This window comes from Nothobranchius furzeri, chromosome 1 (genome assembly GCF_043380555.1).
Source record: "Nothobranchius furzeri strain GRZ-AD chromosome 1, NfurGRZ-RIMD1, whole genome shotgun sequence".
Lineage (NCBI taxonomy): Eukaryota > Metazoa > Chordata > Actinopteri > Cyprinodontiformes > Nothobranchiidae > Nothobranchius > Nothobranchius furzeri.
The window spans coordinates 47,970,326-47,992,214 of record NC_091741.1 but is presented as its reverse complement, the minus strand read 5'-3'; the positions used below and the strand labels follow the sequence as shown (position 1 = coordinate 47,992,214).

The following is a 21,889-nucleotide window of genomic DNA, read 5'->3' as shown; positions in this document are numbered from 1 at the left end:
CATTTCATTTTTTATCCTTTTTTTTGAAAGTCAATATTGTTTTTGCATTCTTGATTTCAGTATTTAATTTATTCCACAATTTAACTCCATATATGGACACACAATGTTCCTTTATGAGTATCCGATGTCTAGGTATGTTAAATAATTCATGTCCTTTTAGATCATATTTGCTATGTCTTTTTGTAAATCTTTTGATTAATCCTGCAGGTACGTTCCTTTTGTTTGCATTATACATAAATTTTAAAATATTGTCATTCAATTTGTGCGATGGTGAACATGACACAATCATTCTTAGGTGCATGTTATTATAAATTAGAAGTAAATAATATAGACAAAACGAACCCTAAACCTGATCATCGAGATTAAACAGGACAGCTTTGCACATAAAGACTCTTTAACTCGGAGCTTTGGCAGAGTTTACAAATATCTATACAGCAGCATTTCTATGTATGGGTCTTTTTCAGATAGTTCCAGAAATGCCCGGCCCAAAAAAAGTTGCCACTTTGATTTAAATAGGCAAATAGGTAGGAGCCTCCTATTGGATCATTTTTGCTGGCCACAACTTATTTAACCCCAGCTGGCGCAATGAGTTGCTTCTCATTTTCTAAACAACCATGTGGAAAGTTAGTCCATTTGAGCAGGGTCAAATCATTGGCATCAAACAGAGAAAACGTCTGAGGAGGTTGCAGAAACGACTAAAACTGGGGTAAGAACTTTCCACGCATCATTAAAAACTGGTCTGATGAGTCCAGAAGGACCCTGTTCCAGAGTGACGGTGCATCAGGGTAAGAAGAGAGGCACCCATCATGCCTGTGGGGGCAGTGCTATGATCTGGGCTTGCCACAGTTGGTCTGGTCTAGGTTCAGCAACAGGATGTGCTCCAAGGATGAGGTCAGCTGACTACCTGAATATACTAAATGACCAGAGAAGACTTTGTGCAGCGGTCAGACTCTACCATCATCAATGCAAGATCTTGGTGGCACATTAATGCAACGCTGGATGGAAACAAGTCTGGTGACATAGCAGAAGCTTATTGAAACAACGCCACATCGAGTGGGTGCCATAATCACAGCTAAAGGCGGTCCAACAGAATATTATTGTGCAACCTTTTTTTTATTTGGTGGTGACTTTTTCTGGGCCAGGCTGTGTAGATCAAAAAGGCTAAATGTTAAGCTTAGTGTCTACTGTAGGGACTATTGAGCGTAGGTTTATCTACTTCCCTTTTATCCTTTTGGCATTGTTTCCTTTTTTTTCCTGGCTTCTCCTCCTTCTCAACCTCGTCTTTATTTCCTCTGCCCTTCCTATCCTTTTCTCTGACCATCCTTCCAGCCCAGTTTAACCCCAACGACCTCTACCATTCCCCTGGTGACCCTCCCTTCTCCATTGCCTGTTCCCATGGCCGTACCGAAAGCCGTCGTGGCCTCCCCTCCCTCTACTCTGCCAGTCCCTGTTGGGGTGGTACCTTCAGTTGTTTCCTCTCCTCTTCCTCCTCTTGTACCCACACCTGTACCTCAGCCTTTGGCCACTGTGGTGCCAGTCATCAATGTGGTCTCCGCCCCACCTGATACTCCCATAGAAGCCCTTCCCAAGGTACCGGTTATGTTCAAATCCACCACGTGGGTGTCATGTTGAGCACCTGTTAGAAGCCGTAGAGAATCCCGTTCTTGGCAGGTGGTTTCAGAATGTAATGGCAGTTAAAGGTGCTTCATGTGTGCTTTGTTAAAACATATTCTTGTCAGTATTTGGCCCAATTTGGATACATTTTTGTCATGTGTTAATTACTCTCCCTTAATTAACTTTGTTTTAGCCTTTTAAATAGTCTTCTTACAGCTACTTTTGTCCTCTTCTTTCATGAATTTTCTAATTTTTCACAATCCCCTGCTTTATTTTCTTTCCACACCATGGTGAAGAATAAAGCCCGGATGTTGTTATGGACATTTTCTTGTCTGTGTGTTTCAGTCAGCCTCTCAGTCTGCAGAGCTGTCGCAGGGCCAGCTACAGCCGCCTCAGGTTCTCTCATCCATAGAAAGGTAAGCTCAGAATTGCATCCAGTTCTGGGTCAGACTCGAGTTGTCTGATGCTGCCGCTCACGCTGGTTTTAACTGCACCTCAGCGGCCACTCCGAGACATCGGGCCTGAGTGACGGCAACGAGGGAGGAGGCGGCCGTCACGAAGGGCGCTCCACCAAACGACATCAGAGGCGTTCTGTGAGAAGTCGATCGCGCCATGAGAAGACATCAAAGGCCAAACTCCACGTCCTCAGTGTAAGAACACAGCTCAGACTTATTCAGATGACAATAAGAATTAATTTATTAAATAAAATATACCTACTGTACTCGTTGATTTCATTGTGTGTGTGTGTGTGTGTGCGTGTGTGTGTGCGTATGTGTGTGTGTTACTGAATGCAGATCTCCAACCGAGGCGACAGGGTAGCAGAGTGTCAGCTGGAGACGCACAACAGGAAGATGGTAACGTTTAGATTTGATCTGGATGGAGACAACCCTGAGGAGATTGCACAGATCATGGTAAACACAAAATGAATAACTATATTGGATCCTTTAATGTTTACTTAAAGGGATACTTTTCAAATTTTTCATATTTGCAAGACATTTTCTTGAGATAGTTTGTGCTAAAATGACCCTTTACAGGGTTAATGAAAGGCCACCCAGCCCCTATCGCCCCCTGTGGCCAGAATATGACACTTTTAACTGGCGGGCCGCTCTGTTGGGACTGTTTAATTTAGTGATGAGTCACTCCTGTAGACACCCAGGAAAGCTGGGGAGACATTTCAGCGATTAGATGAAGGTGTTACAAATAGCAAAGAGATGGGGTTTGCTTTCGGTTCCACACACGGCCACTAGGGGGTGCTAAAAGCAAGCCAAAACTGCTTAGTCTCTCTTTATGATGCAGGCTCTTTAATATTCATTTTTATTGTCTCTAATATATTTTTTAAGCATTCTGCTGTGATGTCCGAGACAAATAGATGGTATTTTAGTCTTTACACTATCTGACATCCAAATCAAACTCCAGTTTCACCTGGATCGTGTTCCACACACCTGACATAGATGTAACAGCTGTACTCTAATCCTTCCACCCTAATCGGGCGTCCGATTTCTTGGTGTCTGTATAACAATAATACATTAATTAAATAAGTATGTCATTTTAAATGAGTGTTTGTGTTTGTTCAGGTGGAGAGTGAGTTTATTCTGGAGAGTGAGCGGGAGTCCTTCATTGAGCAGGTCAGAGAAGTAATCAAGAATGCTGATGAGAAGGGTTTGGAAAGAGATGCTAATAGTCAGGTAAAGAGGGTTTTTGTTCCTTGCCAGTTTTGGAATTGTTTTTAAATGTGTTTGGTAAAAAGCCAAGTTCTGCAGCATCAGCCTTCCTGTTTCTCTCTGAGTTGCAAAAACATTTTCTGACTGATGTGCAGATGGTGGGCAGCTCAGAGCAGCACATTCCTGTGATGTCTACCCCAATGCCCGGTAAAAAATAAAAAACTTTAAAGTCACAAACACCTTGTGATGTAGCTTTTACTTTGCATGTATAAATTAGTATTTTCTCTGATACTCCTTTTTTCTCAGACATCCCTCCCAGTGCAACAGCACAAGTGGTTCATTCAGCTGGTCGCAGATTCATTGTTAGTCCCGTACCTGAAGACAGGCTGAAGGAACAAACGATTCCACCCTCACTTTCTCTTGCATCTCATGTTGAAGCAGGTAAATTAACTCGATCTTTGCTTTTAATAAAACATCCTCGTACCATTGTGAACTAAAATTTATGTTTACATGTTTTTCAGTTCGTCCAGCTCAGCCTCAGACTTCAGACCAGGTGTTGGGGCTGTCCCAGTCTGCAGGAACAATCACCTTACAGCAAGCCTTCTCTGAGCTCAGACAGAACAAAAATCAGTTTGACGCGGGTCCCAGCACGGCTCCAGCCTCCATCCACTCCACCCTTCCTCCCTTCCACCCTGCAGCAGCAGCAGCAGTCCCCTCTCTTAGCAGCACAGTGACTCCCACTGTGGATGCAGCTGATGGGATTTTAAATTTAAGTCAGACCAAGGAGCAGATCCTGGAAACCTCTCCTCCACCCTTTTCCATATCCTCCGCCCCCTCCTCTGTCCCTCCTGTCTGTCTCACTCCACCTTTCTCCTCATCTCCTCCCCCTACCTTGATACACCAGACCACCTCTCAGTCGCAGGCTCTTTCCCAGCCGATGATGCAGGCCGTGTCCCAACCACCAGCACAGATTCAGCCTCAGGCTTACACCCAGTCTCAAACACTTCCTGCTGTCACCGCCACATCACTACCTTCAACTTTACCAACAGCCAACATCGCTAGCATTCCCCCGACAGCTCTCACCTCTCCTCCCCCCAGCCAACCTCCTCCCGTCGTATCCTCGCCTCCTTCTTCCATCCTTTCAGCCGGTGAAGTCTCGTCAGATCACCCCTCAGCCTCTCCGACTTCCTCCCTGATATTTTCCCTCTCCCCCCCTCCCGTTATTCCCACCACCGCCATCCCTGGTCCCCAGTTTACACCCTCGACCCCTTCCCAAACCACTCCTCTTCCCTGCCCCCCCACCTTTGTGGGGCTCCAGCCGGTGACCTCAAATGTTCCTCTGGTCCAACCGACTTCGGTCCACTCCCAGCCACAGACAGCAGCCCTGCCGGGACAGACACACCAGACACACTGTGTAGACTGTGACACAAGGTGAGGGGTTTTAAACTTTTGCACATTTATAAATCTAAAACCTTTATTTGAGCATAGTTCAAATATGAGCAGCTCAGTAAACGATGTGTTAAAACTGAAGCTATTTAGTTGTAGTTTCATCATTAGCATCATTTCATCAGTTTGTTTTTGTTTGAACTCTTCTTTTGTCTCTCAGGAGCGACGCCTCCGAGTCCATAATCAAACCGGATGACATTCAGGCTCTGGATAAGAAGCTGCGCTCTCTCTTCATGGATCTTGGTGTAGGGGTGCCATCCACCCAGGGAGACATTCCAGCTGCCGATCTGGTCTCTGGAGCTCCTGTGACGGGTCCCACGTCCCCCATAGGCACCTGCTCTGCCTCCATCACGGCCGTCACAACTCCCGGTCCTCAGCCCCCCTCCAGCCTGACGCTGGGGTCAGCTGCACCAATTCAGGGTCCTGGGACGCCGATATCCACCCCTGCACAACCCAGTAAGTGTGTTTCTTCATCTGCTAAAGTTAGTTCTTCTGTTTTAGAAGATTTCTGACTTGATTTAAATCTCCAGTTATCCCGGCCTCGCCTTTGGTTCATACGACTCCATCAAAAACTCCCTTATCCAGGACATCAGTAAGTTCTGCAGCAGTTCAACATCAACTAAACCAAAGATAATACTTTTATTCATTTATACGTGTGATGTGCATGATTTAGATGAAACTGCTAAGTCATAACTAATGTAACTTGGGAGCATGCTCTCTTCCTCTTCACCAGGCATGAAAAATCCTTTTTAACATCCCACTCGTCTAATCTTCTCTGTTGTTTTTCTTTCTCTTACTTTCCTCTCATCACATCTTTTCCTGAGATTAGGCCTCTTCTCCTCCTTCAGAACTCCTGACATCCTTTCCTGGAGCTTCTCTAACACAGGTGTTTTGTTTTTGCTCGTTTTACAGTTGATAAATACTCTGCAGCACAGCAATTTTTATTTATTTTATTAAAACCTAATTTGGGGATCTGGTTTATGTGCTTCTGCTTAATCTTTTTCTGTAAGTGTGTCTTGTCAAACCTACTCCAGAGATCATTGTTTTGAAGCAGGATAATGGGAATTATCAGCGATTGTGATGTACGTTAGAAAGAAAAAGCTGCAGGATGAGAAACGGAGGTGGAAGACGCTCTAGGGCAAGCGGAGAGCAGACAGACTTTGATTTCCAGACTGTGTTGTTGCTGTGGCTGTGAATGTTGTGGCCTAAAAATAGATTAATTTTCATCCAAACTGTGCACTCATAAGGAAGACACAAATTCCAGCTCCTTTGTGAAAAATCTGACCTGTCATGTTATAAAATCCCTCTGCTTATGTATCTCCCCTGGGTGAGACTTGTCCTGTTTGATTAAGATAATCAGTCTGGAGCTGAAGTTTGTTTGGGATCTTGGTTTTGGGCTGGGCTGAATGATCTATTGTTTCTGGACCGAAATTGCGATTCCAAACAGCACGATCACAGGACCATCAAAGCTGCGGGTTTGTAGCGATTCTGACTGATCCGGGATCTGTTGTGTCAACTTCTTTTTTACATCGGGGTTTCCCCGTGTTACGGCTGCGGCAACAGCCGGCACGGGGGAGGGGGGTGGGGTGCACCATCTGGAGCCGAGCCCAATTCCACAGCTGACAGAGCTGCACATTTATGTTATTTTCTCAGTTTTATTTTTCTACACACAGCGCCGATAATGACACTGTAGGTGAGTTAGGGAGAGAGAGAGACTGTAGGTGAGCGAGTGAGAGAGAGAGAGAGACGGTAGGTGATTGATGGAGAGAGAGAGAGAGACTGTAGGTGGGTGAGAGAGAGGGGGGGGAGAAACTGTAGGTGAGCGAGTGAGAGAGAGAGAGGAAGGTGGAGAGAGAGAGGGGGAGGTGGAGAGAGAGAGAGACTGTAGGTTAACGAGTGAGAGAGAGGAAGGTAGAGAGAGAGAGAGACTAGGTGAGAGAGAGAGGGAGAGAGAGAGACTGTAGGTGAGGGAGTGAGAGAGAGAGAGACTGTAGGTTAACGAGTGAGAGAGAGGGGGGGGGGGTAGAGAGACTGTAGGTAAGGGAGTGAGAGAGAGAGGGAGGTAGAGAGAGAGAGAGGGAGGTAGAGAGAGAGACTAGGTGAGAGAGAGAGAGAGAGAGGGAGGTAGAGAGAGAGAGAGAGAGAGAGAGAGAGAGAGAGAGAGAGAGAGAGAGAGAGAGAGAGAGACTGTAGGTAGGTGAGGGAGAGAGAGAAACTGTAGATGAGTGAGAGAGAGAGAGGGGAGAAACTAGGTGAGAGAGAAAGAGAGAGAGAGAGACACTGTAGGTGGGTGAGGGAGAGAGAGAGAAACTGTAGGTGAGTGAGGGAGAGAGAGAGAGAGACTAGGTGAGAGAGAGAGAGGGAGGTAGAGAGAAAGAGAGAGAGAGGGAGGTAGAGAGAAAGAGAGAGAGAGAGAGAGAGAGACTAGGAGAGAGAGAGAGAAACTGTAGGTGAGTGAGGGAGAGAGAGAGAGAGACTAGGTGAGAGAGAGAGAGGGAGGTAGAGAGAAAGAGAGAGAGGGAGGTAGAGAGAAAGAGAGAGAGAGAGAGAGAGACTAGGAGAGAGAGAGAGAGACTGTAGGTGAGGGAGTGAGAGAGAGAGGGGGGGGGAGGTAGAGAGAGAGAGAGAGAGAGAGAGAGAGAGAGACTCGGTGGGAAAGAGAGAGGGAGAGACAGAGAGACTGTAGGTAAGGGAGTGAGAGAGAGAGGTAGAGAGAGAGAGAGAGAGAGAGAGAAAGAGAGTGAGGGGGAGAGAGAGAGAGAGAGAGAGAGAGAGAGAGAGAGAGAGAGAAAGAGAGTGAGGGGGAGAGAGAGAGAGAGAGAGAGAGACAGAGAGACTGTAGGTAAGGGAGTGAGAGAGAGAGGGAGGTAGAGAGAGAGAGAGAGAGAGAGAGAGAGAGAGCGAAAGAGAGTGAGGGAGAGAGAGAGAGAGACTGTAGGTGATTGAGGGAGAGAGAGAAACTGTAGATGAGTGAGAGAGGGAGAAACTAGGTGAGAGAGAGAGAGAGAGAGAGAGAGAGAGACTGTAGGTGGGTGAGGGAGAGAAAGAGAGAGAGAGACAGACGCTGCAGGTGAGAGAGCGAGAGACTCGTCCCACATCGAAGCAGGTTTAAAGCTTGGTTTATGTGTCATCAGCGTGCGTGCGGAGTCGCGTACTTTAGTTGACTTGACAGTTCAACTTCTCTTAAAACTGGTTTGAATTCTTCTGAGGGCGCACGTTATTTCACACAAGCTAACGTGTCAGAGTGTCTCTTTCAATGCGTGTGCATCTCTCTCACGGAGCCGACCGCAGCATGAACTAGGCTTTAGAGCGGAGTTTTAGCGAGGGAAAGACAGCTTTGAAAAATGTCCAGCCAGCCTGCCTTTGTAACGCAGAAAAACTGTGTGCACTTTTTGTTATTTAATACATTTGAAAGCTGTTTCTACCTTCAGAACATGTTTTTTTATAAAGCACCTCTCTAGATAAAAGTCCCGAGTTGCTTCACAAGCACATTAATAAACAAAAAAGATATAAATGTAATAATGGGAGAAAATATTAACTGTTTTTATTGTATGATTAGACAGTGAATATTAATGTGAACGATTAGTTGTACTAGATTAGAATCTAGACCATCTTCACTAATATGCAGGATGGCTCGGCAGGCTAGCGTTGTGACTTTGTTTGAAGAAAATCGTGAATTGAACTGAAATTGCAATTTCTGCTAGAAAAATCACAATTCAGTCTCTTCCTAAAATCGTTCAGCCCTAGTTTTTATGAAGTATTGTTTATTTTGGGTTAAGTTGCAAGAGAACAGAAATGTCACTGTGTCGCCGTTTGTTTCTGTGGTTTCTGGACGTATCGGAGCAAGAAAAGAAATCGGTAATTGTTAGGACGGAATCGTTTGCAGAGACACTGCTGCAGAGTTTTGTGCATCAGTGGGCGACGGTGGCACAGGAGTTAAGTGCTCGCCCCGTAATCGGAAGGTTGCAGGTTCAAGCCCAGCTCAGTCTGTCGCTGTCGTTGTGTCCTTGGGCAAGACACTTAACCCACGTTGCCTGCTGGTGGTGGTCGGAGGGACCGGTGGCGCCAGTGCTCGGCAGCCTCACCTCTGTCAGTGCGCCCCAGGGCAGCTGTGGCTACATCGCAGCTCATCCCCACCAGCGTGTGAATGTGTGTGTGAATGGGTGAATGACTGATTGTGTTGTAAAGTGCCTTGGGGGGTTCCAGGACTCTAGAAGGCGCTATATCAAATACAGACCATTTACCATTTACCATCAGGCCGTTGGGTAACCAGAGCTTTTGTAGTTTTAGGAAAACCAAAACTAAGAATGCATTTATTAATCCTGGTTAGTGTTTGTTTAGATTTAGCAGTAGCAGTGTGTAAACTCAGTAGAACGTTCTTATTTGTTTCTCCCTTTGAATTATTATTCTGTACATTAATGTATTTAATTCCAACTCCTTCAGTCCCAGCAGCCTCTGGAGGACCTGGATGCCCAGCTGAGGAGAGCTCTGAGCCCAGAAACTGTCCCTGTGAGCTCATTTAAACAAGAAAACCTTTAACTAGTGTACAGATCAGTGTAATGAATCTGCTCTCCTTCACCTCCTCCAGGCACCTCTCAGCAGCATACCTGCTGTAGGACAGACAGGTACGTCTAAGACAGGTTAGGCTGTTTTTGTGTGTAGAAAATGTTTATTGTCCTTCATTCAGTTCCCTTTTCTCCAGAAGAAGACAAACTATCTCCCACTGTTCCTCCTCCCGCCTGTGGAATTAAATTAGGAAGGTTTCAGGTAACGGATGGACTTTGTGCTTAAGCGTTTCAGATGAATGTTACACATTTGGGATTTGAACAATAAGACAGAATAAGTTGACTGTATGACGTCTGTCTGCTCAGGTCTCGTTAGCTACTGAGGAGCCTGCCGTCCTCCGCCCATCCCGCACTGAATCGTCGTCCTCCACCTCCTCCTCCTCCAGCCTTTCCAGCCCGGAGAACACTTTGCACAAAGACTCCTCGTCTCCTCTGAGAGGGGGAGGAGATCAAGATGTTGTGGATGGACTCTCACAAAAAACTCCAACAAAATCCCAACATGCCTCCCCCAAACCCACCACCACCATTGGTCGTTTTCAGGTGTTCACTATGTGCTTCTGTTCCTTCTTACTGCCATCCTTTCTTTCTCATCATCCATTCATTTGAGTCCATTTGTCCAATGTTACATTTTCCCATTTCAGGTCACCACCAACCCCGAGTCTCGCGTTGGAAGGTTCTCGGTAAGTCTCGCCCCGGAGAGTCTCGACCCGAATCCTCCTCCCGCCGTCCAGATCGTTAACGGACCCAGCGGCCTCGGCCAAGTTGTGTCACCCGACTCGACCCAGAAGGCCTCTCTGCCAAGTCTGAACAACAACTCCTTCAATAACTCCTACGTCAGCAGTGACAACGACTCGGAGTTTGAAGATGACGAGGACTTCAAACAGGAAGTCAGTCGCCTCAGAGAAAAGTGAGTTCTCACGATTAACCCAGGCTCTTTTATCTCACCTTACTGAGCATTTTTTCTATTGTTCTGGTTTTTATTATCTTAACCTACTGTTGTTTTTTATTTCCTGTTTCTTTTATTAGGCACATGCGTGAAATTCAGGCCCTTCATACCCGCCAGAAAGAGGAAATAGATCATCTGTTTACACGGCTGGGAAAGGTGACTTATGCAAGTTACTACCATCCAATCAGCTGTCACGTACAGTCCGAAACATGCTCTGGTGTTGGTGCAGGCTCCTCCAGCAGCAGTGCTCCCTTCACTCATCCCGCTGGCCGGCAGGAGGCGCAGACCGACCAAAAGCAAGTCTTCAAAATCGTCCAAAGCCAGCTCCGTGCACGGCAGCAAGAGTCCGTTACAGCCAGGTGAGCCCGTCAACAAAAACACACGAAAACTGAAATAGAAAGAGAAAACCCAAGTCTTTTTAATTTACACCCAATTGTGTCCAAAAGAATTACTCTGTTGTTGCACTCTCTCTGTGTTCATGCATTCTTGTGCATATAACTGTTGTGCGTTGATTGTTTTGTTCCGCGTGCGTGTCGGCGTTCGCTGAATCAGGCTTGGAGCTTGAACATTTCTGACTGCTCTTCTTTTCTGTTTTCTCTGTATTTTTCATGTCTTCTGTGTAATTTCTGATGCGCTTCTTTGTGATTTTATCGTCTCTGTCCGCTTTCTGTGTCCTGCCCCCTCCTGCCGATGCTTTGTGCGATCCTCCAGGCAGTACTTTATCCGCCCAGAGCGTCCCAGTCGTGTACCCCGGCCAGCTGCTTCCGCTGGCCCCCGGAGGTCTAGCTGATTCAGGCAGCAGCACCGTGCTCCAGCCCTTCAAACCCTCTCCGTCCGGTGACAACCTGTGTTCGGCCTACACCAGCGAGGCGGCCCTGTCTGTACCCAGCCTGTACGCTCAGACCCCAGGTAACCATGCTGCTGTGTGCTCTAGGCTGCAGCTTTGTCTCATAAGTCACACAAACAGCGTGATCGTAGCGTTAATAATCACTTCTTCACAGGAAAATCATCTTTCTTGGTCTGTTTGCTCTCAGTGTAAACAACGTGATGGATTCCTCGCCGTTAACATCCTTTCTGTTTTCTTACATCTTTTCCTTCGTTTCTATTGCCCTCCTCTTTTTGTGTTCTTGACATCCTTCTGCATCTCCCCTCCTGTTTTATCCTTCCTCCTCTCCTTTCTCCATCCTTCCTCTCTTCAGGCTGTGTAAAGTTCAGCTGGGGTTCCGAGCGTTTGGCCTTCAAGCCTGGCGGCAGGAGGACGCGCTTTCTGAGTACGCCCTGCTTGGCTCTTTGTGTGTAACGCTTTATTTCTTTGTTCTTCTCCTTTTATCCTGAATGACCTTGTTTTATTCTACTCCTGTATCTGTCAAGTCACGGCCATCCCCTCTTCCTGGGGGTTTTCAGCTTTTGTGGGGGAAACCCTCTCTGGATGAAACGTATATGACCTTCTGGAATTACTTGAAAATAAATGTGACCAAAGTCCAAAGAAAATCCTTCAATAATAAGAGTGGCTTTGTTCAGTTTGAGGATAACGTGCCTTTGCAGTGGGGCGTTCTATTTCTTCCTGCGTTTTTCTCTCCTCCCGTTTCAGTCTGAGTCTCGTCTCAGCAGAGAGTTACAACTTTAAGACCCAAATTCATCTCTTAATAGTAATAAAAATGACTGTCATCTCACCAGCTGAGAATCATCAAGCATAAACCTCAGCAAAACACAGCGTCTTGTAGCACATTTGCATGTACAGCAGATGTAGAAGACAAAATGTTTAGATGCTAATTGGGCTCCCATGTTGGGAAATAACTGTTTTTAAAGGGGCATTATGGAAGTTTGACAGCCAAAACATGTATAGAAATAATAAATCTCTTCTTCATACATTCTCCTGCAATGCCCTGGTCCTGTAGAATGAGCCCTGGCATTTTTACTGTGATTGCCTGTTTTTCTGTAAAATCACAGAAAAAGAGAGATGCTCGGGTCGAGCAGGCTGCTTCATGCGCGTTCACGCTCAGACATCGCCCGTAGCATTTGCTATCCGTAGCTTTAGCAGCAACGAGCGAGGCAGTGCCACTTTGTCGCTGTTCCTAACGCCTAGTGATGAACCTAGCTACATTTCTGAGGACCCTTAGCTACTTTCTTCTAGATATTTCCTGCAAATTAGCAACAAAATAGCCATTTTCGCTCCGAACCGTTCTTTGAACGTTGTTTCAGCTGTCATCAAGGATATTAATGTTACAGATACAAAGGACGTCACTGGCGCTTTAGCTCACCTAGTAAGACGTCGGACTCTTGTGCAGAAGACCCGGGTTTGATTCTAGATGTGAACATAGTTTATTTAGAGTTTCTGTTTTACATTAATGGTAAATTTTTTTACAGTAAGATGCCCAAATTTTTATTTGAGACTCTCTGAACGGCATTGAATTCACAGATAAAAAAAGATGTGGGTTCAACTTTCATTTTGAAACAATTTTTCAAGCAAGGGAAAGAAATGATCTGAGCATGCAGGAGGACTGACCCATCATAAACCTTTGTCGGCTGTGCTGAAGAGAAAGGTACAGAACCAAATTATTTAATTAATTAGCTGCGCGTTCTCCTGTCCTCTGTCCTCCGGGTCACACACACACACACACACACACACACACACACACACACACACACACACACACACACACACACACACACACGCACACACGCACACACACACACGCACACACACACACACACATACAGGACTGTCTCAGCTGTTATTTTCTTTAAGGAGTGTGCACGTACAGCATGCGCGCCTCGTGCACGAGCCTACTATTGAAGCTGCCATTATGCTTTTGGCCTGAGGGGGCAATCGCGAGCATAAAAATTCAAAACTCCGTAAAGTCCCTTTAATGCACTCAACAGAATTTTATATGTTAAAATATTAATGAACTCAGTTTAATGAACTCGCCTCTGTCAGAGCGCCCCAGGACAGCTGTAGCTACATTGTAGCTCATCACCATCAGTGTGTGAATGTGTGTGTGAATGGATGAATGAGACACTGTGGTGTAAAGCGCTTTGGAGTCCATAATCTGAGAGGAGCTATACAAGTGCGGGTCATTTATCATTTATGAAAATGAGAGTTTGTCTGTGAAAGTTTGGCTGCATGGAAACAATCCGGTCACATCTTAATGGTTCCGGTTCCATCTGATCACAAACATGATTCTAGGTGGTAATAAAGTCTGTGTTTTAATTACAGACACCAACAGCAGAGCAGCTGATGTGTCTGTTGACTGGGACTAAATAAAGACAGCCTCCTATAATAAAAGTCATCGGACCATGAGCAGCCGTGCTCTGATTTTAGTGCCGTGTGCAGCTTCACTTTTCCAACAACAAACCCTATAGGACTAAAACAAATGGACCAGTCGTTATTTATGCATTCCTGAGTTTTAAATAAGACATAAAGCTGCGTTTGTACCAGAAAACTAGTTAATGTTGTGAAAAGCTCAGCAGCTAAAAGTACAGGAGCTGAACGAATTGCTGCAAATTTCCATTTCTAATTCTTGTATTGATGAAAACAAACAGGAAGTGGTGACCTGGTGACTTGAACTCTGTTATGGGTAGCTTTGTTTTGGTCAGAAATGTTCTTTATTTAAATTGGGTCTACCGTTTGCTAGTTTTCCCCATATTGAGTGAATATCGAATGCTTTTTAAATCTATAGTGATGAACTGAATTTCTCTTTTCCGTTTTGCTTGATAAGAAGATGTTTGTGGAAGCTTCTGAACCCTCTGCAGCTCAAAGCCTTTTCTCTCCCTTCCCCTCTTTCTTTTCCTCACTCAGTCCTCACCCCCTTTTGACACCCTCCCCCTTACCAGTCCCTCCATCACTGCACTCTTAAGAAGGGAGAGAGACAGACCTGGGTCCTGGTGACCATCTCTGACAGACAATTTTACAGATTCTTGACTAAATTGGACTTTTGTAAGATGTTGGCAGCAGGTCAGAGGTTTGGGACCGAATCGTTTTACAGGCAGGAGCCCAGTTCTGGTAAAACCTGTTGAGCTGTAGAGAGGAGACCTTGAGGTTTGGTTACCCAAAAGCATCTTAAAGCATCAGACACAAGCAAATCCTTAGATTAGGAATAGTTTGTACTCTCAGCCTAAAAACGTCTTTTCTCGGCTGTTGCCTTGGATAAAGCTGTCTTGTGACTTTTATAGGTACTGTGTGCAAACACGAAAAGTAGAAAATAAGTCAGATTATCAATAAAAGCTGATTTTAAGATGCTAATGGTTAGCCAAACCCTCCAACGTGTTTTTATTGATCACTTCCAGTTCTAACAATCAGATGCACTGTTTGATTGTTGGGTGGGCGGGGCTTAACTGTGACTTTCTCCCAGTCCTCCAATTGTTGTCTTCCGGTCCCACAGGGAAGATGGTGAAAAAAGTCTGCCCCTGCAACCAGCTTTGTAGTAACTATCTCTCTTTTTGATCTTTCCTCCCTCCCTTCTCTCATCCATCCTCTCACCCTTCCTCACCCGCTCGGCAATGCCTCCCCTCCCTCCTGCCCTGTATGGAGTTAAAAGTGACTCTGGCACCGACGTGGCATCAGTTATTTCAGCATCTAAGATGAACTTTTAGTTTGAAATCCAACATTATTGGGGATGTTCTGTATTTCTGGGTTTAATGACTGAAATAACTGAAATCGTCCTCCTGTCATTAACTCACACTGCATGCACCTGCAGGCTCCCCCTAACACACACTCATTAGATTATACACACCTGAGCAGCTGCCCAGCCCCACCCCCATCCCCCGACTTGGCTTGACCGCATCGACCACATTCCTATTCTGCTGCTTGTGACTCAGCATCTCATTCTTATTTCCCGTTATTTTTCCAGCTGTTGATTGATTCCTTCCTGCCTGTCAGGTTTTCTTTGCTCATGTTTTATTTGATGGAAACCAGTCGTGCAAATGTTTCACACCCATGCTGGACCTGTCAGCACGGCTCTGGCCACTTTTTGTCTTAAAGGTTGCTGCTTTAGCTCTAACTCTGAAAGTCGGGGTGATTTTCTTTGCAAAATTCGTAAAGGAGAATATAAACGTAACATTTATTTGTGTTCAACCTTCTCAGTTACCCGCATGTTCTTTAAACCAGATTTTTCCGAATAAAACACGTTACTGGAACCTGACTTCTCCTATCGAGAATCTGGATCTGATTAAAAGATTAATCTTTATTTATGGGTTCATTTTCACTCGTCTGTTTGAGCTGATTTAGCTCCTCTTGCTCTCGCCAGTATGAATGAGCAGTCTTGAATCAGAGGGTTATAAGGCTCTTTTATTGTGTGCTGTAATTATGAGCTTTTATAGGCCTGCAGGAAGCCTGGCTGGATTGCAGTGTGTGCATTTTTCTGCAGTTTGTCTACATTTGATGCGACAAAATGCACAGGAGCTGCAGCGTCTGAGTTCCATCTAGTGGTTAGATGAGGAATTACTACTTAGAGAAACGTGAAACTCAAATCGGCTCACAATGAGAAGTTTGTAAATTAAAATTTGTGCAGTTTTTCTCATTTTTGTGTTTAAAAACGAGGTTTAATCATCTTTTATATCAGACGTTTGTTTCTGTAAGCATGTGAACCTGCTGACCTGCCCTAAAACTCCAACCAGACTGGGCCTGCATCCACCCTCATCATCATTATTATTATTATAATTATTATCTTAATTATGTCACTGTGAGCTTTCAGTTGAAACTGATATCATCTCACGTCATTTGCTCCTCTGCCCCTCCCCCTCCTTGTCTCTCCACTCAGGGACAAACAGCACCAACGCGGTGAGCGGATCAGGTGGTCTGGATCACAGCCAGGGGGGCTCTCAGTGTCTGGCGCCTAACTTGCCAGCCCCCCACCAGAGGAAGGGGACCTTCACTGACGACCTCCATAAACTGGTGGATAACTGGGCCAGAGACGCCATGAGCCTGTCCCAGGTTTGTTACCTTTGGGACGCGTTTATTTTAACAAGCTCATAATCGGTGATGACACCGAGGTGAGAGGAACTTTAAAACCACGGTTTAATAAACAAACAAGTGATTGATGACATAAACAAAACCACCAGCAAAGCCTTCTGGGCAGGGGCGTGTCCAGGGAGTGGCCTGAAATAGCACATGCCACCCTTGGAATCTGATTGGCCACTTCACTGAATTCCCTTTCAATAAGGGCTTGGGGTAAAACAAAACATAACCATAAAGTAGTGCCCCACCTGGGCCACTCCATTTTAAAAGATCTGGACACGCCACTGCATCTGGGATACGGATGCACCTTTACCTTTTGTTTTCATATCGCAGGAGTTTACGGTTAAGTCACTTCCAACTGAATTTTGTCTTTAAACACTTACAAATGTGTGTTATTTTAAGTTTCCTGATAAAAACAGGAAAGAACTTTTGGTCTGAGGAAAACTCGACTAACCTATTGGTCATTTTCATTACGTGATGTCTTACCCAAAGCGTTTTTAATGAAAAAAAAACAGACATTTTTTCTAACTGATTTGTTTTTTGATTGGGTCTGTTGAATTATTTTAGGGTAAAAGGAGTGCCAAACAGCAGCAACAGGTGCAGACACAAGGACACAGCTATGAGGTCAGTGTGAAAACACACAGTTGCCTTTTAGTTTAGTTAAAACCAGTGAGTTAATGTCAAAGATACTTTGTCGTTTCACTAAATATGCTTATCGTTGATCATGAAGTGCAGTGAAAATCTGGGAAAAAATAAATCAAAAAGAGAGTTTTGCTACTTGAGCAACTAGCTACTGACCCTAACCCTCCTAGGAAACTTTAAATGACCAGATTAAAACCGGACTCAGAATTAAAATGTAAAGAAATGAGGGACGACTAGAGATCTAGACCAATCGCAGTGCTGGCAGAAACTTTAGCTCTGCGGCCACCCTCCATATTTACACGGATGACACTGGAATGCAAACAAACTTTGCTCAGTTTAAAAATATTTCAATGTAAAATAATGTGTGACAGACTAATTTTAATCTTTTTTAAGTTTTCAAAAATGATATTTTAAACTAAATGTGTAGTAAAATCAGTGTTTCTCCTTAATCAGTCCGACAGTAGACCAGTGCTGCACTGGGGTGAACCAGTGTGACCGTCTCTTCCTCCACAGGTCACCCAGTCTGCCATTCTGGGCAGGAAGTTCTCGGCCCCCAGCCACCTCTGTCCCAGCAGCATGGGAGGATCCACCCATCTCCCTGCAAACCCCACCAGCGTCTCCTCCCTGGCTGCCCGCAAGAGCTCCCTGTGCCATCCTCCTGTCTCCTCCACTCCACCCCAACTCCAACCCGCCCAGTTTATCTCCTACCCGCCCTCCGCTGCCTACACTGCACAGTGGTGTGGTCCAGCTCACAGCATGTCCGCCCCACAGCAGACAGCGGCACAGCCTCTGCTGGTCAGCACCTCCCAGCCTCTGGGTCCTTACCCTACGTCACAGGGACAAATACCAGGACAGGGTCCTCTCCAGGCGTTCCACCTTCCCAACACTCTGCAGAAGTCTGTGAGCAACCCGGGAGGGCCCAACGTGAGGACCACATAGGGCTTGGTCTGAGGGCTGCTGTAGATGGCAGCCCGGCTGGACAGATGTGAGGTGGAAAGTTCTGAAACTGGAGGAGGAAACGGACAAATTAAATGCACTGGAGGGGAGAAATCCGGAGAAATGAATGAATCTGGTCACATTTACCTCCCTTTTCTTTTCACACAGTCCTGCTCTGGCCGGGTGGCAGCCAACCAAAGGATCAAAGCAAAAGTGTCTCGATGCAGTGTTCAAAGGAAAAAAGGTTCTGGCACAGAGCGGGCCGACGGTGTGTTTGTTTAGGCTTTTATGTCTGGGTCGCACTTGTTCCTGGTCATGTCTGATGTGATGAGTCAGCATACGTCATGCTAGTTGGAGTCAGGGCTTACAGAAGTTACCGTATCGATCCGGCCCACATTTAGAGGAGCCAGGGAGGATTACTGCTTTTTCATCAGGAAGCTGATGTGAGTGGAGAGAGCTGGATCACATATCAAAGAGGCTCCAGTTGGGAGAGCTTTTGACAGCAGATGAGTGCAGAATAAACATATCCTCATGATTAAAAGCACAAAACGCACCAAGATCTTCTCAAACAAAAGCATAAGGAGACCGCACGTAACCCAGCACTTTGTCTCAGTAAAGAACGGGTGGAGACAGACCGATCGGATCAAACCTCGTGTGTTTCACTCTCTCTCTCGCTCTCTCTCTCTCGCTCTCTCTCTCTCTCTGATCGCTCGCTTCACCACCACAACTACACCTCCTCCTCCGTCCCTCATCACCTCTCAACATTTGAAGCAATAACAGCGTTGACCTTTGAAAAGAAAAACCCAGACATGAGAGACCTCGGTGTAAAAAACATAAAAGAAGAAGTGGCCTTGTTATCAGAATAATATCAGAGTCCTTGTACAGTTTGTGTCTGTTTATTTTTTCAAATGTCAGTTCTGATGATTCCATTTTGTTGTTTACTCTGCTTTTGTTGGGTTTGTTTTGCTCGCTGCCCTCAGCTAGCAACCTCTAACACACACACACACACACACACGGTAGGAGGCGAAGCAGCAGGTGGAGCAACTCAAGCAGCGCCTGGTTTCTTACTGTTACTAGTTTCAACGTTTGGGTTGAAATCATGTACATTAATATTGTTAATGATTATTGTTCTATTTAAAAGAAACGGAAACAAACGCCGCGTTCTGTCAGCGGACCTGTTAAATGTGCACATCGCTGTACGATGTGGAGACACTGTGATTATTATTATTAGCTTAATGTTGTTGGACAACATCAGTTTTAGGGTGTTGTGTCACAAAAATGAAAGCATTCAGTTTCGGGGTCCCTTTTAACTTTCAGTTCAGTGGCTTTTCCAAATGAAAATGTGAAAGCTGACTTCCTGTGTTCTCGGTAATCGCCCTCTCGTCCACGTATGACCAACACAAAGCCTTAGCAACAGCCACCGCCCTCTGAACTGGTGGGACTGGAAGTGGACAGGGACCCCACACCGGCGTGAATGGCAGGATCGCTGACATTTAGATGATGAAATAATGCTAGCTATGTTTTCCTTTTTAATACAGTACTTGTATATCAGACACTTTAAACCCTCCCGCTCCCTTTCTGTCCCGTTTTTGTTGGATGAATGTGAATGTATAAACCAGTGGTGTCCGTTATAACGTACTTGAAACAAAAAGGTTTCATTTTCTCACGCTCTCTCGTTTCTTACCCTCTTTTTAGAGCCTCTGGTGAAAACGGAGGAACTTACAGTGCCTTGCATCCTTCCTGTTGCTTGGATTGAAGTTTGCCGAATGTGTCGGGATTTGTTTTCCTCATTTTTTTACAACAGACTGGTTTGTTGGTTTGGAATCGGTGGTGATGATTGGTAAGCTGCAGGAGCTTTGGCGTGTTTGATGTTTCTGATGGTCACCAAATCCACCCTCACTCCGCTGCCGTTCAAACCAAGATGGCTGCTTGTTGTTGGCGTTTTGTGGCGCTGCCTCGGTCATTAGAGCGTGGAGTTTGAAGCTTGGACCACTCTGTACTTACCAGGCCTGCGCCTGCAGGTGCAGCATGCGTTTTCTTACATTTTCAAGATGAATGCAAACTTTTTTTTTTTTTACCAACTTTTTCCGTCTGGTGTGTGTTTGACTCAAAGCAAGTCATTTTAATCTTCTAAATCAAAAATTCAAACTTAAACTGTTCTGATGTGTCTTTGGTTTTGTAAAGATCCAGGAAGTCTGTAAAATTAGTGGTTGAGTGCACAATTTTTGTTCAGTAAAAAAGTGAACATAAATCTTAAATAAGCCACTCCGTTTTATAATGGGAATACAAACTATTTAAGCACACTTTATACACAGAAATGGTTTAAAATCTGTCTGATAATACTGCTTTCATTAAAAAAAATAATATCGAGTCAACTATTGGGTCTGCCAGCTGTTTGTGAATGTTTTTATCCCACTCATGAATATATATTTTAAATGACAGCATTGGGAGATTTTAGTCACAGTAATGACTAAAACTTAAATGGATATGTGAAAGTGACGGGGTGGTGCTGTTGGTGGTAGGACATGTTGTAACTGGTGGTTTACTGGGGTTACTGGTGGTGAAAGGGGAGGAAATAAGTGAATTTAGACCCCTTATAGACTTATATTGTTTTTTTTACAGAGTTGATTTACTTTAATGGTTTTTTCATCATAATCATTTAGAAAAATTGTCAGAACTCAGTTTGACGTACTTTGTTGTTCTTTCTTACAAACAACATTTTTACTACTGGACAGGTTTGGTTGAAGCTGTGAATAATTATTGAGCCACTTTGAGTTTAGCTCTGAGTTTCAGTATTTCTCCTAAACGATTCCAACATACTGCCATTTTTCTTCTTAAAGGAAAAGTGTTGAAATAAACTTTATTGACCTGATTTATTCAACAAAGCTGCTTTAGTTGCCACATTTAGATTCTCACAGACCGCTTTAGGTGTGTCTCCACTTGATGACATCAGCGAGAGAAATCTCTGTGCAATAATTGCAATGCAGTCATTTTAAAGCGACCATAAATGAGATCCCTGCTCATGGTTTGGCGTTTGGCCCTAATCTGTGGAGTTTATTCTAGAAAACTACCAGTAGGTGGAGTTCTCGTTCAGTTTTAGAGGTTCACTTTAGGACTCATTTAAATAAAGCCTTTTGATGCACCGATAGGTTTTCACAAGCACACGTTATTGTACAGGAACCGATTACGTGTGTCTTGTTTATTTTTGTTTGTTTGTTTCTCCCTCCTGTGGAATGTTTAATCCTCCATCAGCTTCACCAGGCCTTTCTGATGTTTTATTACTCATTTTAAATCTCACTTGTTTTATGCGCCGTTTAAAAAGCCTCTAAAAAAGTAGGATTTAGTTGTTTTCTTTGGATCGTGTTGAACGTTGTAGAAAAACCTTTGCGTGAATGAGAGAAAACAACAAAATGACATTTGGAGTCACTGGCAGCCTTTGACGGTATGTTTTGCACTAAGTGTAGAGTGTTCAAGCTTCATGCTAAACAACAACATTGCGCTACAATACGATGACATTTGTTTCTTTATTTGTTCAAATAAAATAAAAGAATCTGAGATGAGACTGGTTCTGTGTCTTAAGTTGCTTAAACGTATCTCAGAGTTTTGGAATAACCCTTTTTTCTTTTGTTTTTTGTTGCTTTTGTCTCGTTAACAGTCAGCCACTTTAGCACACCTGTAGCTTGGTCTGTTCCATAAGGAGTTAGCGCTTAAAACAAAACGCCTACAGGATAAACGACAAAGGTCCTGTTGGGACCACACAGCAGAAGGAGCAGGTGAGTCTGCATCTCCTCCTGCAGTACCTTTCTTTTCCACATGGCGACACCACCCAACTATTTCCTATCAACTTCACACTGTTAACCCTTTATAGGACACTCATTAAAGTAGTTTACTTTTTTTTTCCAACCCCAAGGTGGTGTTGTGGTAAATAACCAAAGTATCTTTCAGTTTTATTCAAAACTATTTATTTTCATGCAGAAAATCTGAGAAAACGAAGAGATCAAATATCTGTGGCCTGTTCTGGTAAAAGTTATCCCACAATAAAATAACATGAACAAGTTAAATAAACATTATTGTTAAACAGTATAAATATAAGACACTTAAGAGTAATCTGCTAATGTTAGAA

The 21,889-nt window shown here is 44.6% G+C and overlaps 1 protein-coding gene across 15 annotated transcripts in view; it reads left to right on the top strand.

The window, feature by feature from the left end:
- wnk1b (WNK lysine deficient protein kinase 1b) overlaps positions 1-18,002 on the top strand; it is a 103,856-nt gene extending 85,854 nt beyond the window's left edge. For 5 of the 15 annotated variants that reach the window (XM_070548988.1, XM_070548987.1, XM_070548975.1 and 2 more), the window contains 24 exons: positions 1,330-1,590; positions 1,960-2,030; positions 2,114-2,264; positions 2,409-2,525; positions 3,189-3,299; positions 3,431-3,482; positions 3,582-3,716; positions 3,797-4,706; positions 4,882-5,177; positions 5,252-5,313; positions 5,551-5,607; positions 9,165-9,230; positions 9,310-9,346; positions 9,424-9,488; positions 9,593-9,826; positions 9,928-10,193; positions 10,313-10,388; positions 10,462-10,591; positions 10,944-11,141; positions 11,432-11,524; positions 14,615-14,656; positions 15,992-16,164; positions 16,756-16,812; positions 17,344-18,002. In XM_070548988.1, coding sequence (XP_070405089.1) covers positions 1,330-1,590; positions 1,960-2,030; positions 2,114-2,264; positions 2,409-2,525; positions 3,189-3,299; positions 3,431-3,482; positions 3,582-3,716; positions 3,797-4,706; positions 4,882-5,177; positions 5,252-5,313; positions 5,551-5,607; positions 9,165-9,230; positions 9,310-9,346; positions 9,424-9,488; positions 9,593-9,826; positions 9,928-10,193; positions 10,313-10,388; positions 10,462-10,591; positions 10,944-11,141; positions 11,432-11,524; positions 14,615-14,656; positions 15,992-16,164; positions 16,756-16,812; positions 17,344-17,769 — 4,086 coding nt within the window. In that variant the 3' untranslated portion in view covers positions 17,770-18,002. Of the gene's footprint in view, positions 1-1,329; positions 1,591-1,959; positions 2,031-2,113; positions 2,265-2,408; positions 2,526-3,188; positions 3,300-3,430; positions 3,483-3,581; positions 3,717-3,796; positions 4,707-4,881; positions 5,178-5,251; positions 5,314-5,550; positions 5,608-9,164; positions 9,231-9,309; positions 9,347-9,423; positions 9,489-9,592; positions 9,827-9,927; positions 10,194-10,312; positions 10,389-10,461; positions 10,592-10,784; positions 11,142-11,431; positions 11,525-14,614; positions 14,657-15,991; positions 16,165-16,755; positions 16,813-17,343 lie in introns of those variants that run through there. The other 10 variants (XM_070548977.1, XM_070548978.1, XM_070548984.1 and 7 more) reach the window with 10 other exon arrangements.
- Positions 18,003-21,889: the final 3,887 nt, after the last annotated feature.